Source organism: Arvicola amphibius, chromosome 5 (genome assembly GCF_903992535.2).
Source record: "Arvicola amphibius chromosome 5, mArvAmp1.2, whole genome shotgun sequence".
In the NCBI taxonomy this organism is placed as follows: domain Eukaryota; kingdom Metazoa; phylum Chordata; class Mammalia; order Rodentia; family Cricetidae; genus Arvicola; species Arvicola amphibius.
In genome coordinates, this window is record NC_052051.1 from 1,601,498 (window position 1) to 1,618,516 (window position 17,019).

General features: G+C 54.3%; 1 protein-coding gene across 1 annotated transcript; it reads left to right on the top strand.

Moving 5' to 3' along the window:
• The first annotated feature begins 8,789 nt into the window (after positions 1-8,789).
• On the top strand, positions 8,790-16,607 carry Gata5 (GATA binding protein 5). Its single transcript, XM_038332017.1, has 6 exons — positions 8,790-9,333; positions 10,745-10,920; positions 15,054-15,179; positions 15,645-15,732; positions 16,012-16,136; positions 16,452-16,607. Exons 1-6 carry the CDS (start codon positions 8,790-8,792, stop codon positions 16,605-16,607), a joined length of 1,215 nt encoding a protein of 404 aa, XP_038187945.1.
• The last annotated feature ends 412 nt before the right edge of the window (positions 16,608-17,019 follow it).

The window sequence follows — 17,019 nt, forward strand, 5'->3', positions numbered from 1 at the left end:
CAGGAAAACCCAACCTTTGCTCAGGACTCCAGAATATTCTAATGTAGTCTCAAAAGCCTTTCAGGACACCATGTCAGGGTTCAGTAGATCCTGTTGGTCCATCTGGAGCAGTGTCCCAGCTGGCTGCCCAACCATGAGTGGCTATGGAATAGGCCATTCATCTGCTTACTCTAAGCCTGCCCAAGGCTGAGGAACGGCCACCCAGACTGGTGCTCAGAAATGGGCACCAATCGGCTGTTCCCAGCCAGTGTGGGTGCCAGGTGTAGGGCAGGAAGTGGTTGTCACTTTTCAAGCTGTGTCACACATTGGCTGGTGTACCTACAAGTATGTGTATGTATGTGAATATTGGGTGACTGCAGATGTGCATTCATGTGAGCATGGGCATGCATTTGGGCATGTGAAGGTCCATGCATAAGCAGCTCACACAGGTGAGCATGCATGCTCATGTGGGAATGTGTGTACACGCATAAACGTGGCACGCATTCACATGGGTGTTTACACGCAGGCTCATCCCCTTGCATCCTCCCTCTCAGACCCTAGGCCTGTGCATAGAACTGTTTAATTCTTAAGAGCTGCCTGCACCTCTGCATGATGGAGCTCAGACAGGAACTGAAGACACAAGAGGGCTCAGGACACCTCTCACTGAGTGTCAGGGACAATAATTTTCCCTTTCTGTTCAGGCTGGCAGTCCAATCTATGTGGCAAACTCTGGACACGGGGACTAGGCTTGTCTCAAAGACACACTTTCTTTCATTACGTGTTTTATATGACATTTAGAATGTCTACAGCCAAACATATAAAAATACTGCTTCCCCTTATCTCTCTTACTAAGGTATTCACACACTGTTTATTGTAAAAGAAATATATTATTTACAGTCATGTGTCTACACACACATTCCCACAAGAGCATGCATGTTCACCTATGTGAACTGCTTGTGCATGTACATTCACATGCCCACACACACATGCCCAGGTTCATATGAATGCACATCTGCAGCCACCCACACATTCACATGCGCGCGTCCACACACACATACACACGCACACACACACACACATGCACACATGCACATGCACACACGCACACGCACACACGCACACACACGCACACTCACACACACGCACACACACACGCACACACACACGCACGCACACACACCCACACACACACATGCACACACACGCACACACGCACACTCACACACACACGCACACACACGCACACGCACACGCACACACACACACGCACACACGCACACGCACACACGCACACTCACACACACACACACACACCCACACACACGCACACATGCACACAGGCGCACACACACGCGCACACACACACACACACACACACGCACACACACGCCCAAAGTTAAAGCATGAGAGTGAAAGGCAGGCGTCAGTTCCCCAGCTGCTCAATCACCCTTCTATCTAGACTACTCGGCGCTTCGGAAACCTTTTAACTTCCTTGGGTTCACGGCTCAAATCTGGCCCCACCAACAGGAGTTGGTTGATGACTTCTGACACTTCCGGAGTCAGTACACTAAGCAGACACAATCAAAATACGATAAAACCCTGCCCCTGGCCCCGGAGACTGTGGTCTTGAGGGACGGGAGTTCCTGGGCTGTCCTCCCCCACAGACCTGGAAGAAAGCTGTAAGGCTCACCACAGACACCATGGAGCCTCCTCAAAGCACTCAGGCTCAGTCGAGAGCAAAGTGAGAAGCAGAGAAAAGAGAGAAAGAGAGGGAGAACAGGGAGAGAAGGGAAGAAAATTTTTATAGATAAGAGCACAAGAGAAGGCTTGATACCACATGACTGGCACCATTCTGAGCTCTGGCTGCACTCCGATCTACACCCCTTCCCCCTCCCCCAAGCCCAAACAGCTCCAGGTCTCTCCAAAGCTTTGGTAAGGTCAGGAAGTTGGGGAGGAACAACCTGACGTGACTCACATAGACTGCCTTGCCACAGCCTGTAGCCAACCCAGTCTTCCACAGCCCAGCACAGGGCAGCCGATCACCCGAACACTTGGAAGTAAAAGTGAATAAAATCCATTTACATCGTAAATCACCACCAGCTCATTTGGGGGTTCAAGTGTGCTCACCAGCCCTTTGCTTCCCAGGGATGGTCTCTATAGGAATGTGGCTAAGTTTGTCACTGTGAGGAGACAGAGGGAGCAAGCTAGGGTAGTCCAGCTGGTGTGTGGATTACCTAGGTAGTGGAGAATATCCCCCACATTAGTGGGATAGACTCTATCTGCCCCGCAGTAAATCCCTACTAAATGCCTCCCACCTAGGGCCTAAATTCAGCCCTCACCCACTTCAAGGCAAGGTTCTGAGCTGACCTGGGAGTATCATGGGCTGGAAAGTCCCCCAAGTATGCAAACCAATCAGCATTCCTTGTCTCACCTAAATTCTGGCCAATCCTGCTCTGAGAGTCCTGTAGTCACCATGAGCCTCAGAGTCGCCAAGTCATTGCTGTGCCGTCTTCTCCATCATAGTTCTGAAGTGCACAGCAACCAAGAACAGCTCCCCATTTTCCACTGCCCTCTCCTGTCTTAGCTGACAAGCTCTAAGACTGGCCAGATGACTTATTGTGGGAAGACACACCCCCACTGGGCCCAGGGACCTGGTGGGCAATGAGCGCTTCAGAAGGTACTGCATTCAGATTCCTTTCCATGGGTACCTGGGCAGGACAGAGTCTTGGGAAGCAGCAGCCCCTTGCAGATCACCCTACTTGCTGACCCTGAGAACCAGCCATGAAAACCCTCAGCGTCCCCTGTGGGCCTCAGCAAAGCTCTACAGAGAAGACAGGAGAGCTGTCCCTTCACTCGGGGTCACGCTGAAGGTTAAGGTGAGGCCAACTGGCTTCCCACTCAACCTGGAAGAGGGGTTTCACAGGTCTGCTGTTCAACTGCCTAGAACCTCTGCCAGAGGGGCTTATCTTGTAGGAACATAGGACAGGAGCATTTTGCCACCAAGCCTTTCATAACTGTGGGGTTCTCAAGGCAAGAGTAGTAGCTGACTTCGGGCATCAAAATCACCCCAGAAGTGTGGTACGTCTTGTTCCCAGTCCAAACCCCAAAAGTGTACTCACTCACATCGTACCAATTCCTTCATAGTGCCAAGATGCAAGGTGCCTGGAGTGGAGCCTGTGGTCCCCTCCTCTGTGCCCCAGCTCAGCCTTAGAATGACCTTCCACATACACAAAATATTTGTCTGCTGAAGGGAGGTCACTGAGAGAATGAGTGGACTCACATGGGACGAGGTCCGACTTATTTTTGATAGTTTATATTTGTTGTTTGGGTTTTCGAGACTGTCTCAGGCCGTCCAGACTAGCTTTGAACTCCTAATCCCCCTGCCTCTACTTCCTAAATGCTAGGATTATTCGTGTTTAGGTTTTCTAGAGTGGAATCTCACAATCCCTCAGCTTAAGTGGCAGTTTTCAATTTTAATCTTTCTCAGCCCAGCTGGACCCCACCGCACAGACGCCAAACCCCTCCCACCTTTTTACTTATTTATTTTGGTTTTTCAAGACAAAGTTTCCCTGTGTAGCCCTAGCTGACCTGGAACTCTCTCGATAGCCCGGGCTGGCCTCAGACTCAAAGATCTGCCTGCCTCTGCCTCGCAAATGCTGAGATTAAAGGTGTGTGCCTGGCGTCCCTAACACTACTTCAGTCAGGGGCAAAGATTCACCTGGCAGGGCAGCATCATTGTCAGGCTGGGTGGTGACTCACTTCTCCCCAGCCTGGTCACCAGGTGTCCAGGGTGAGGTCACTCTCTGGGAGCTAATTTTCAACTGAGAGCCGTGAGTCCAACAGCCTTGTCCGTCCTCAGTCCAGCTCAGGGAACGCCTCTCCAGGGATGTGACAGGCCTACCCACCCGCTCTTCCCTCCGTCCCTGGAAGGCATGTCTCAAAGCCTGTCCTGTCCTGTAACCGCCCATTTACTGCTTCTTCAGTTTAGAGGGACGCCCATCCAAATACAAACTCACCTTGAGGTTGTCTAGCGGTCTGGCGTGGCAGCTGCCACAATAAAGGCTGAGCAGTGTCGGGAAGGGCTTTGAAGGCAGATTTAGCCACACGTGAAGTACAGTGCCCCTGAAATCCACCTTCACTCCCGCTCAGGCTCCGCTGGCTCAGGCTCCACTGGCTCATCTGCAGTGTGATGCTTGCAAGGCCATGTTTCTGTTTGCGGGAGCTGACAGTCACCGCCAGCAGCAATGGAGCCCTCCCACCCGGCCCATGGGCCACTCAGGGCTGCAGGCTCCTTAGACAGACAGGGAGCTCACTCAGCCCAATGGGTCCAGCACCCGTGGAATAGGCGAGCAGCAGGGGCCAGCAGTGACTGTGGAGTAGAGCGAGGACCAAGGAATGCTGGCCCTGGGTTCAAATGCTGCCTCTGCCTCCACCTGGCTGTATCCCTGGGACTGTCATGTCCAGTCTGTTTTCTCACCTGGCAAGGAGGCATAAAAACTGCCCGCCTCACTGGAATGCTTAAAGAGTTCAAACGAGGCAAGTCCCTGTGTGAAGACAGGCATGGACGAGCACTCAGGAAATGTCTTGGGGGTCCCTGTGACAAAAGCGTCTGTGGGCTTGGAGGGACCCAGACAGAGAAGGGACACCGCGGATGGCACCTTGCTCTGAAGGTTCCTTCGTTTCAGCTCTGGGCACAGCGGGATGGCTCTGACCTGAGGGCCAGACAGATGTGGCTTAAGTCCACTTCTGAGGGCAGGATCCAAGACAGTCACTAGTGTCTGAGTATAAACACACCCACAAGAGGAACACTTCCTGTGTCCCCAGACACAGCAAACCTAGACCCTCCAGATTCAGCACCCCCAGGCTCCCCTCCTCCTCCCAGTTCTCAACCACACCTCTCAGCCCTCCCACGTCTCAACCAGTTCTGCAGTCCTTGAAGGAGCCCTAGAATCCTTCTCTGTAGGCCAGAGAGTACCGAGTTCCTGAAACTATCCGAGGCCTAGTGGGGTCAACAGGGAACCCCATTGCCCCACTGAGGAGACAAAGAAAGGGAAGTTGAGGAGCTGAAGAAAGTAGATGGGGGGATGGTAGCTAGCTTTCCTCACCCTACGGCTTGGCAATAGTATTTACTGAAGGCATAGCCCTGAACCTCCCTGGGCCCCCAGGCTACCATAGGAAGTAAAGGAAGATCCCTAGGCCTTCTCACAGTTTCCAGAGCTCTTATGGGGAAGGGCAAGAGTAACCGATACCCACGGAGGAGGGAAACAGTGGGGGGAGCAGTCCAGTCCCAACCCCACACCTAGCCAACCCTGCTCTTAGGTGTTACTTCCCTCCCCCAAGTTAAACTAAAGCCACTTCTGTCTGCCCTCAAAGCCCAGAGGCCACAACCAGCATCCCAGTGGCTACAGACAAGGTGTGTGCACATGGGGCTCCACCTAGAGGCAGCGATCAAAAGGTTCCCAGTCCCAGGCCATTCCCACTGCAGGGGCAACGCTCCTGTAGGAGCAAACACAGCCGGAGTGTGATGCAAGCCACAGGCGCCTACAGTCAGTCCCTCTAGGGAGCCAGTCTAGAGTCCCTGACGCCCCCTTATCCCCCTGAACAATAGGACCGTTTTCTTTTCCTTCGATAAATGTGTCTGCGCTAACAGTTCCCAAGCTCTGCAGCGGGGAGGGGGTAGACTGCAGGGTAAGTGACAGCTGGAAATGAAACCCAGATCCTGTCAGCCTGGCAGGAGGTCCCCCCTCCAGCTTGGCCACTCAGGCCCTGGAGATCACAATGCCCGCAGCCCTGTTAACCCCAGGATGATGGAATTCAGCTCTGTTTGGTCCCCGGAGAACTAACTCGTGTTGACCCATCATATCTATCTAGAGAACAGGTTCCAGGGTCCTTAACCCAGAGCTGTGTCCTTTCTCCTTACCTAGCTGGGTCTGGGAAGCCTGAGGAGCAGGCTGAGGGTGGCCATAGCTAGACAAGGCAGAAGCTCCCACCGGCCTTCCTGGCCTACTGTTTGGTACCCTGGGGCCAGGACCTGTTCATCCACCCACCTGGCCAGTGTTCATCAGCCTCTACCTGGAGCCTATTGAGGGCCCGATCCAATCGATCCCTCCCTGGAGTCACCATGAGAGGCAAGCATGATCACAGGAAGGAAAACAGCGAGCCAGTACTGTGGAGTCTTGCCACAGCGAAGCTGAGCCCCCTGGAGAGTCTATGCTCTATCCTGCCTTTCTCAAAACTGACCGTGGGGCTCAGCATCTGCCGAGAAGAAAGAACATATAACAATCCGTGAGTGAAATGTACCGATGAGCCACAGGGAGTGAGGTGGGCCTTGAGGGCCGTGTAGAAGTTTGACAGACAGAGAAAACAAGGGCTCTTCCTGGGCGGGGGGGAGGGGGATGTGATGAGAAAATCCTGTGGGTAAGAAGCAAGCACAGGCCTGGTGGCTCAGGGGTTGTCTTCCTCCTAGTAAGCAGAACATGGCATCAAAGGTAACCTATGAGGAAGGATGAGACAGAGCCAAGAGGACCTAGGGTTTGTGGTTTGAGACTCCTCCCTCTCTGGCTCAAGCAGAAGGGTCCTGTAAAAGTCAAATACTGTCATAGCCAGCGTCCCATCACTGCAGGGCAACCCGATTTGGACAAAGGACATCCCACAGCCACTCCTGTTCTGTTCTTTGTGAACAGATGAGCCTGCTTCCCTGTCCAGACAGTACCAGGTGGCCAAAGACCCAGGGCACCCACTAGACTGCCCTTCGTGAGGCCGAACCTCCAAGGAGCCTGTGAGGGTGGATCTTCTCCTCTTATCCATGTCTATAGAGGCCAGGTCTCCCTCCTTTGGTATATTTGAAATCCCTCGTTTGTCTGAATCAGCTCGTTGGATTACCAGCTATTCTGTGCTTTGCTCCTCTGTAAAAAGGAATAACTTTGCCTGCCTCAGTAAGACTGAGGTAACAATTAAACCCAGCCCAGGTCATGTGGTGATTTCCCCCTCTTTACTGACTTTACTGAGTCTATTCCAAGCAGAAAGCCCAAGTCCCTCTAGGTCCATCCCCACAGGACCCTAGGTCTGCCATTGATTCTGGGGAGAAGAGGACTCAGTGCCCAGAGAGTCACTTTTCATTCCCGGACTTGGTGGAGGGCGGGGGAGAGGGGGGGGGATCTCCCATTTCTGGTAAACATTCTCCAAGAGAGGGTGCAGTGTTGTCTTGTGAAGCCTGGCTATCCAAGCACTGTGCGGGTCAAAGGAAGGAGAACCGTGAAGTCAGTGCTGGTACCCTGGCCCAGTCTCCACCTCAAAGAGGGAGGAAGAGAAGTCAGGAGAACGCAGTGGGAGGTGCCTTGAAGCAGGAAACGCTGAGGAACTCCCCTTCCCAGGAACCGACAGCCCCAGCTCCAACTCTGCACTTCCAGGGCTCAGACTCCAACCTAGATCAGGACAGTCTGTACCATCCCCAGGCCCAGGGTACCCCCCTCATACCTAGAATCCCCGCATGTTGAAGGAGAGCAGAGTGTGTGGATACCAGTGTGCGGGCATTGCTCAGCTCCTTTCTAAGAACTATTCCCTCGCTGAACAGTCAGCGCGCGGTGGACACCGCCCCAAGGTTAGGAGCTCCTGCCTGCAGCACCCCTGGACCGGTGTGAGCAAGTGAGAAACATTAGCTGCCATCTTCGGGCCGTCTAGGGTTGCCGCTCTTTCTGAGTGCTCTCCCTCCATCTGGGACGCACGGTCAGCCAGGGCCCAGAAGTCACAACAAAACTGAGCTGGATGCTCTGGGCACCAGCCTCCCAGAAAGGTGAGGGCCTGTATTTCCAGCACCTGAAAGAGACTCTTGCCAGGTTGAGAGCCTCGGGACTTTGAGTCTAGCAGTGGAAACGGTTGTGGCCTTGGGAACTACAATGCTAATGCTCCCCTCAGGGTTCGCTTCCCAGGGGTCCTGCTTGTCCAAAAACTAAACCAACTGTGCAGTTCCTGGTGGACTTCAGGTAATTGCTGATGAACGAAACACCCAGGAAGAGAACAGAGGCCTGAGCCCTGTGGTCCCTGTGGAAGCTAGATCCCCATGTAGGTTCGGGGAAAATAGGGTCCTCAGGTGCGGGCCATAGTTCCAGCACCATGGGTTCAGTGGGGCCTGGATCATCGACTCAACCACAGAACGTGGAACCGGCCTCTAAACCAGCCTGGGGCTGGAGCGAGGGCTGGGACCTGTGATCGTAGCAACAAAGACGGCTCAGAGCTGCTGCTGTCCCAGGACCCTGAGCGCGCTCGCCTCTTCGCTCAGCCTGCGTTCGTTAGCGCTCAGCTGAGGGGACGCGGGTGCGTTGTGGTCCCGTAGTACGACAAGCGGGGCCAGTTTGGGTCACGTGGCACTGAGGCCGGAGCTCTAGCGCTGACCCTAATGGGAGGGAGGGACCGACTCCGAGAGGGAAGGGGCGGCCCGGTGGAGGCGGGGCGGCCGGAGCTCCCGGGATTCCCTACGGAGCGGCTCCGACTGGAGACCCAGTCTACAAACCGCCAGTTAAGGGTCAGAGCCGCGCTTTCCTGCCCTGCGGGTGAGGGATTTGGCGGGCGATCTCTCCGCGCGTGGCAAGGACCCCGTTCCTGGGGCCCTGCACCTCTTCTAACCCGGTCGTTCCACCTGGAGGAAACTCGGACCTGCCCCGGTGAACCGACTCGGAAAAGAGGAGTTTGCAAGCGGAGCAGCAGCACCTGCCCTAGGGCGAGCGTGAGAGCCGATGTAGCGAATACAGTGACTCTTGCCCTCGACGCCTGTCTTTCTTCTCTGCAGGTCAAGCTCGTGCCGGGTGAGAAAAATGTATCAGAGCTTGGCGCTGGCCCAGAGCTCTGGTCAGGCCACCTACACGGACTCGGGAGCCTTTCTGCACGCTTCGGGAGCCGGCTCCCCGGTGTTCGTGGCACCCACGCGTGTACCCTCCATGCTGCCCTACCTGCCTGCGTGTGAGACGGGCTCGCAGCCTCCCGCGCTTGCCGCACACTCTAGCTGGACTCAGGCAGCTGCCGCTGACTCCTCAGCCTTCGGCTCTGGAAGCCCACACCCGCCAGCCGCACACCCACCGGGCGCCGCCACCTTCCCCTTCGCACACAGCCCCCCGGGGTCGGGCAGCGGCGGCAGTGCGGGGGCCCGGGACAGCAGCGCCTTCCAGGGCTCGCTGCTGGCTCGCGAACAGTACCCGACCCCGCTTGGGAGACCCATGGGCGCCTCGTATCCCACAACCTACCCGGCATACGTGACTCCCGACGTAGCCCCTTCGTGGACCTCCGGACCCTTCGATGGTAGCATCCTGCACGGTCTGCAGGGCCGCCCTAGCGGCCTCCCTGGCCGCAGGGCCACCTTCGGTGAGTACCGGTCTGGGGCTGCCCAGAGGACGTTGTTCTAATATTAACGCGCGCAGCGATAAACCCGCTCGCTACGAAATGCTATGCGTGCGAAAAGCAGAAATGCGTGTTTCTGCAGTCAGGGCTCACCCGCCCGATCCGACCCCACAAGAGTCCCTCCTAAAATTGCCAAGATACAGGAACCTATTTGAAACGCAATGAGATGAAAAACACTCGATCCAGAATTCTTTTTCTCAGCATAATAGCAAGAAAATAATATATTTCTGCTTTTTACCCGACCAAACCCCAAAACAGCATTCTGGAATATGTCAGCTTGGAAACTCCATTCTAAACTTTTCTTGAAAGTTTTGGAGATAATTTTTGGTTTTAAGACAGGGTCTTATTAAGTAGCTTCAAACTTAACAGCGGCCCTCCTTCAACCTTCCTAAGTGCCGCGCTTACAGGCAGGCAGCATTATGTCAGGCTAGAAATGAGTTTTATAAAGTTCAAAATACTGATTATTTGAACAAGTCACCTCAGTCTCTCTGGCATTCCAGCTTGAGATTTCCACACCTCCCAGGAACAAATGAGATTAGATTAGATCCCAAGGTTGTTGAGCTGAGAATTGCTTCTCTGGGTTTCTGAGTTGTTTTTTTTTTTTTTTTTTTTTTTTTTTTGAGGCACAGGCAAAGAGGGCTGACCTCTGCTTAGCAGCCTCCGGGCCTCCTCTAGGCCATCCCTCCAAGAACTGGGAAGCCTGCCCCCTGATTCATAGGCCCCTCTTGGCCCAAGTCAATCTAGCGCACTTAGTTAGACAAGGGCGACCCCTGTGCCTGGTACCCACCTCCAGCCAGTAGATGATTGATCCCACCCTGCCCCCCGCCAGTGTCCCCCTGCTTGTATGGCTGTGGTTCCTCCCTAGACCTGGAGCTGGACCAGGATTCCCTGATGTCCCTATGGTCTTGCCTCCTGAGGGAGGACAGTGACTGACCCCACAACAAAGCTGACTGCAAGGCCATCAGCACCTATAGAACCCCAGGTCTCTGTCTCCCAGTCCAGTCCCCCTTGAGGCCCCCTCAGGCTTACACAGGAGACCCTCAAGTGGGACGGAAGGGAGGAAATAAGGCTCTGCCATCCACTTCCTTCTGTCTGTGTAGACACATCTGCTTCCAACGCTTATTAGAAATACAAAGGCTGACGTGGACCCTGGTTAAGAAAGGGGCCATCTCGGGTATCTACCTTAAAGTTTGGTTTGTTTTTATTCCTGCCTTATAAAAGCGGCTCTAACAAATTTCACTGAAAACTAAATAAGACTAAGTATATAAATAAATCACCCTTTTAATGAGTTAAGTATAAGACACTATAAAAATAGAAGCCCTCGGGCTCTCCAGAGGGGCAGAGGCCCCAGCCCACAAGCTTCTTGTCCCCACAGTACCTGACTTCTTGGAGGAGTTTCCTGGTGAGGGCCGGGAGTGTGTCAACTGTGGAGCCCTGTCTACACCACTGTGGCGCCGGGACGGCACCGGGCACTACCTGTGCAATGCCTGCGGCCTCTATCACAAGATGAACGGGGTCAACCGGCCGCTAGTGAGGCCTCAGAAGCGTCTGGTGAGTGTGGCAAAGAGAGGACCAGGGTTAGCCCTACGGAGAGGATGAAGGGAATGGCTGACTCCTGCTCGCTTATCAGCCACTGGGTTCCTGAAAGATGGGCTAGGGATTGAAGTACAGGGCTGTGAGCTGCCCGGGGCTCCTGGTTGGGCCAGGCCAACTCAGCTCTTCCCGGGGTTTGAAAATATCCAGAAACCCGTCAGGATCCAGGCAAAGACTCCTGGTGGGGACCTGGCTCTGGTCTTAAAACCCACTGCGGTATCGGCAGGTTACCCGTCACTTGACAGAATAAGGGGTGTTTCAAAGCTGCTTGCTACATGGGCACAGAATGTCCTGGGATCGTGTTTGAGGGTGAGGCCTGCCCTGGGTAGATAAGCCACAGTTTCTGTGGGACCCTGGGGGCTCAGTGCTGCCGTGGGACTCTGTTAGTGGTAATGGTGGGTAGCAATCTGATCAGTTAGAGGCCTCAAGGTGACCGGTGCAAATGGGGTTGAGGGAAGGCCTGCTGAGGCCCGCCGATGGTGGTGTCGAGAACCTACTACACGGCAGAATCTCTGGGGTCCCTAGGAAACCAGGCCTCTGCCTTTTGCCAATCTTGCTGGCTGTGAGTCTTGTTTTCACTTTTGGTTCTTTCCGGTACGTGACCGCATAGCTGTTGGTTAGAAATGAAGGTCAGACTCGGGCCGCCAGGAGCCGCTGAGGCAGGAAGTAGCTTTATTCTACCATCTCACAGGCAAACCTTCAAGTTCAGGTTTAAATACGCATCTGAGTTGGTGATGGCAGATTACCTGACGTTCTTGCTATGGAGGCTACAGGGGGTCCATGGGTCTCAGGCCTGGGCAAGACTGCTCCTGAGTACCAGGCCCTCCTGTCTAAAGGTGTGAACCTCAGATGGGGGTCAACATCTCCATCTGGGGGTGCTTCTCACCCTCCAGGTTTCAGAAGAGCACCATGTCCATATCAGGTAGGGTCTGGGGCCTGGCTGCCCTAGTTCTACCTGACAGGTTTGTTGAACACGGCTTCCTGAGTGCACTGACATAGAGGTGTAGCTCTGTACATTGTATGTTACAGGCATGTGAGGCCCTAAGGTGGGGATAACGTTATGAGCTCAGAAGGCAGGTAGGATGCAGGAAGGGGCTTCTCCGGGATTTGGGGATCTGTAGGCCCATTCTGCCCAATATGTTGCCTCTTGCCATCTGAAGGACCTCTCCAGGGGCTACTGTGCCCTCTGGTCCCTTCCTTCAGTGATCTGCCTTATAATGGAAACCCCCTGCATGAGCACTTCCCAGCCTGGTCTTTATGACATTCTTTAATGTGGAACCCATAGACAACAAGATAGAAACATGGCCCATGTGTGGAAGACTGCATCCTAGGCTGGGGTACAGTCTCCCCAGGTGGCAGACCTGTCCTGTCCCTTGAGTCTGCCCTCTCTCCTTCATGCCAGGCACAGAGATAAGTGAAGAAGAATCAGGCAAGAGTCCCTGGTCTGCTCTGGGGTAGATGCATGGCTTCCCTACCTCCGAAATGTACTCTTCTCCCCTCAGTTTGAAACTGGAGGTGTTTCCAGCCTTGGCTGATCCCCAAGGCTCCAGTTAGCTCTGCACCCAGCCAGTCCTGGGTAACTGGGCTCCGGGCTCCAAGGAAGCCACTCTGTAATGCTCCATACTGCAGCTTTCGTTTTCCAAAACTCTTTCCTGAAAATGACCTGCCCTCCAAGCAGGGCTCAGCCACTTTCCCTGGGTGTCCACCTTGGCAATCTGGAGGCCCCAGGGCATGGAGGCTGGCACTCAGTGCCGCTCTCCTTCCAGATGAGCCGTCGTTGGAGATGAAGTTCTCTCGAAGAGAACAGGCAAGGGCTGGAGAGGTGGCTCAGGGCTTAGGAGCACTGGCTGCTCTTCCAGAGGACCTAGGTTTAATTCCCAGCAGCACAAGGCAGCTCACAACTGTCTGTAGCTCCAGTTACAAAAGATCTGACACCTTCAGACCAAAGTACATAAAATAAGGTTAAATAAGAAAGAAAGAAGGAAAGAAAGAAAGAAAGAAAGAAAGAAAGAAAGAAAGAAAGGAAGGAAGGAAGGAAGGAAGAGAGATGAAGTGCAGCCAGAAGAGGCTGGTCGTTGGGCACCCGAAAGTGACCAGGCTGCCTGCACAGAGAAGGGGAAAGGACAGATGGAGGTTTGGGGGCCCCATTGGGGTGCGGCAAATGGGCATGTGCCCAAGTGCTCAACGGAGAGAAAAGGCTCTGTCCACCTGGCTCCTCGATTTCCTGTAGTCCCCGGACATGTCTGAGCTTCCATTTCCCTTCTGTGCAATGACTGGCAGCTCGTGACAGCTCAGGAAAAGGCAATGACTTCTTGGGCCATTGTGTTCTCCTATGTTCTTCTTAGTTTGTGAAAGTAAAACTCAATCGCAATGAAAAGATTCCAGCGTGGTTTCCAGACTTTTCGCTTGCGTTTCTGTGTGGGATGAGTCTGTGCACCTTTCTTCCCGTGTACGGTCTGCCATGGGACTCTCGCTTTTGCTTCTTGCCCACCGTGTCTCAGAAGGTACCCACAGCCCCTAGCTGTGGTTCATGGAAGAAGAGAGGCCACAGGCCAGGGCTTCCCTAGGTCTGAAGATCTAGCAGGAACTGGGGACTGCAAAATTCCAGGCACCTAGTTAAGTGTGAGCCGGGCGGCGGTGGCACACGCCTTTAATCCCAGCACTCGGGAGGCAGAGGCAGGCGGATCTCTGTGAGTTCGAGACCAGCCTGGTCTACAAGAGCTAGTTCCAGGACAGGCTCCAAAGCTACAGAGAAACCCTGTCTCGAAAAACCAAAAAAAAAAAAAAAAAAACCTAGTTAAGAACCTAGTTAAGTGTGATTTCTGTATAAACACAAATATCTTACTAATCATATTCCAAATACTGCAGGAGATACATTTATGCAAAACCTTCACTGTCCCTTTTGGCTGATATTCTAGAATTGTAGTTGAAGCTGAAGCCCTGAACCATAAAGGGGAGGGTTGGGGGGGTCAGAGGTGCTATTCAAGGGCAGGATCAGGGCGGGGACGGAACAGTACAGTCTGGTGCCAGTAGCTGGAATAGAAAGTGTCAGAACAAGGTTGGACTGTGGAATTTAGGAAGAGCTCAGGGTCCGGGTACCCAGGGCCTCTTAAAATGAAGCTTTCTTTCTGTAATAGGGACAAGATTCTATCATACACTGAACTGTGAACCATGTACCAGGAAAAGTACCCATCTCAGCCAACTTAGAGACATTGTGTGGTTGGGCCCTCTGTGATCACTCCCCAGACACAGTGCCAGGAACTCATTCCTTGCACCACACCAATTTCTTTAGTTAGGCCCAGATTCCTGTGCCTGGCTTGCCCTCTAGCTCAGGGCCCAAGTTCCCCAAAAGCAGGGCAGTCTGGGGTCCCCTGGTGGGTGTGATATCGGGATACCCTGCTGGGTGATGTGGTAGGATGGGGTAGATAGCTAAAAGGCTCCACAAATCAAGAAATTGTAGACACTGAGCAAAGCCAGGGTGCCATGACAGATAAGACCCTTCACCACTGTCTACTCAGCATCCAGCGGGTACTGGGGAAGCTGCCGAGGGGTCCCAGTGTGTACTCTGAGCTTAGGAGACAGGTGTGCAAGGGGATCAGCAACACCCTGGGAGTTAACCTTTTCTCCTGACTTCCCAAAGAGTCTGTGGCCTTGAGGGCACCACTCGCCAACAGAGATGCTGAATTTAGGCCACCCTGGCTGGCTTAGACAATAATCAATGACTTTATTGCTACACCACACCTTCCTGGCCTCAGAACACCACCGCCAGACCCTGAAAGAACTGTTACATCTCAATGATGGGAAATGCCCAGAGGTGAAGGGCCCGGTTTGGGGACCAGAAGGCCAATGAGTCAAAGCTTTGTGAAACCAAGGACATCATTTCCTGCCAGATAGGCCCATGGCAAGCCTCAAGCCATACCACCCCCAAATGTCTCACTAAACCAGAACAGTCCCTGACCCGGCAACTGGTAACTGCTGAGTCTAGCTAGCTTCTATCCATCCTTCACTGTCATTTACTGTCAAGAACTGAGACCCCCAAGTCAGTTCTGCTCCCCCAATTCCTGGCTCACCCCAGCTCACTTGCCCCACAGTCCTCGTCCCGTCGATCCGGCCTCTGCTGCTCCAACTGCCACACCGCCACCACCACCCTCTGGAGACGCAATGCGGAGGGCGAGCCCGTGTGCAATGCCTGCGGCCTCTACATGAAGCTCCACGGGGTGAGTGGCAGGGAGTACCTACCTCTATCCAGAACCACATGGTTGTCCCTCCACCTCAGCTGCACGGGACCACCCTCAGCCCTGGCTTGAACATGTTCTGGGAGTGTTAAACCTATGTGGTCTTTCCACATACCCGCTTCTCTGGAAGACGAAGCTGTTGTCTCCATTCCCACTCTGCAGTCCTGCCCGCCGAGGCTCATGGAGCTCCCCGGGGCTTTTCAGCCTAGAATGGATGCTGGACACCCAAAGTCTTGCCCTCTATATACTCCAGTCCTGCATCTTGGCTCTCAGGCAGACAGGATGGGCATCCAAGGGTGGCTGACCCAACAGGCCTGTGCCTGCAGGTCAGCACAGCATCTGGGGGAGGGGGGTCTGGCTCCCCAGTGGGGGACAGGAAGGTGACTGCAAGGGCCCAGGGGTGGTCAGGAATGGGGAGCAGCCACCTACCCTTGCTGTCCCTGCCAGGTGCCACGGCCACTAGCAATGAAGAAAGAGAGCATCCAGACCAGAAAACGGAAGCCAAAGAACCCTGCCAAGATCAAGGGCTCCTCAGGTGTGAAGGGAGAGGAGGATGCTCTCAGGCCTCTGAGTCTCACTCCAACCCTGCCCCTCACGGTGTCCTTCAGCTTGTGGGGGGAGGGGCGGATGATGTGAGCTGGCTAAACCGTGGGACAGAAGTAGGCTAGACAAAGCCATGCCTGACCCTCTACCTTTTGGTGCTGGGTGACTTTAAGAAGTCTCCTCTGGACAAGGATGGGAGAACTGGCCACATGGCAGGAAATACAGCCAGATCTGACACCTTCTGTAAATGTTCCCCCATCTTCCCTTCCAGGATCCACAGCGAACACCGCAGCCTCTTCTCCCACTATCCTCAACACTGAGGCCTCAGCTACCACTCTGAAGGCGGAGCCCAGTCTGGCATCTCCAGGGTGTCCTGGGCCCACTATCACCTCCCAGGTAAGGGGGATGAGGCAGGGGAGTGCAAGAGGCAGGTCCCCACACTTCCCTGGAGGACCTTGGTTCTTGCCCCCAGGGCTGCTCCCAGAGCTTCACTGAGCACACAGCCCTCAACCACCAATGTGGTGGCATCGTTCCCCAGATCTGTGTGTGCCATGGTCCAGAGCCCTGAAGGTCTTACTAGTCAGTGCTCCTCAGGGGCCTTTCCACTCCTTCTAGGCTGAGGGGCGCTTGGGGCAAATCGCTATGGCATGCCTCCCAGCTCCAGAGAGGTGGTACACTCCTCCGTACTCACTCACCCCATCCTGTCTGCAGGCTTCCAGCTCAGTGGATGAATCCCTGGCCCCTAGTCATCTGGAGTTCAAGTTTGAACCTGAAGACTTTGCCTTCACCTCCTCGTCCCTGAGCCCCCAGGCTGGCCTCAGTGGGGTCCTGCGTCAGGAGGCCTGGTGTGCCCTGGCTTTGGCCTAGGTGCTCAGGAAGCTGTCACCACGGTGGATCCCAGGAACAGCCTGCCAATCTGGCTCCTAGAGCATAGCAGAGACAAAGGGGCCCCAGGAACGGAGGTCAGCCTCTGGAGCCAGCAGCTCCCACGGGTCCCCCGCCACTACAGCGGGGAGCTTTTTGTGCTGACACCCCAGAGGAAGAAGAAGGCTGGTGGGTGAAGAAGGTTTGAAGGCTCCCCAGACCCCTCACAGGCCCCTCTGTAGACGAGATGACTGGAGATACCCACCAATAACTTGAATGCCATCAACGCTCAACAGTTTGCGGCAGCTGGCAAAGGTTCACAGCATCCCACAGTAAAATCTGATCCAAGTGAAACAAACAGAGTCCAGGCGGGCAGTAAGAAGGAGGGGACCCAACAGGGCCTCTGGGGTCTCAA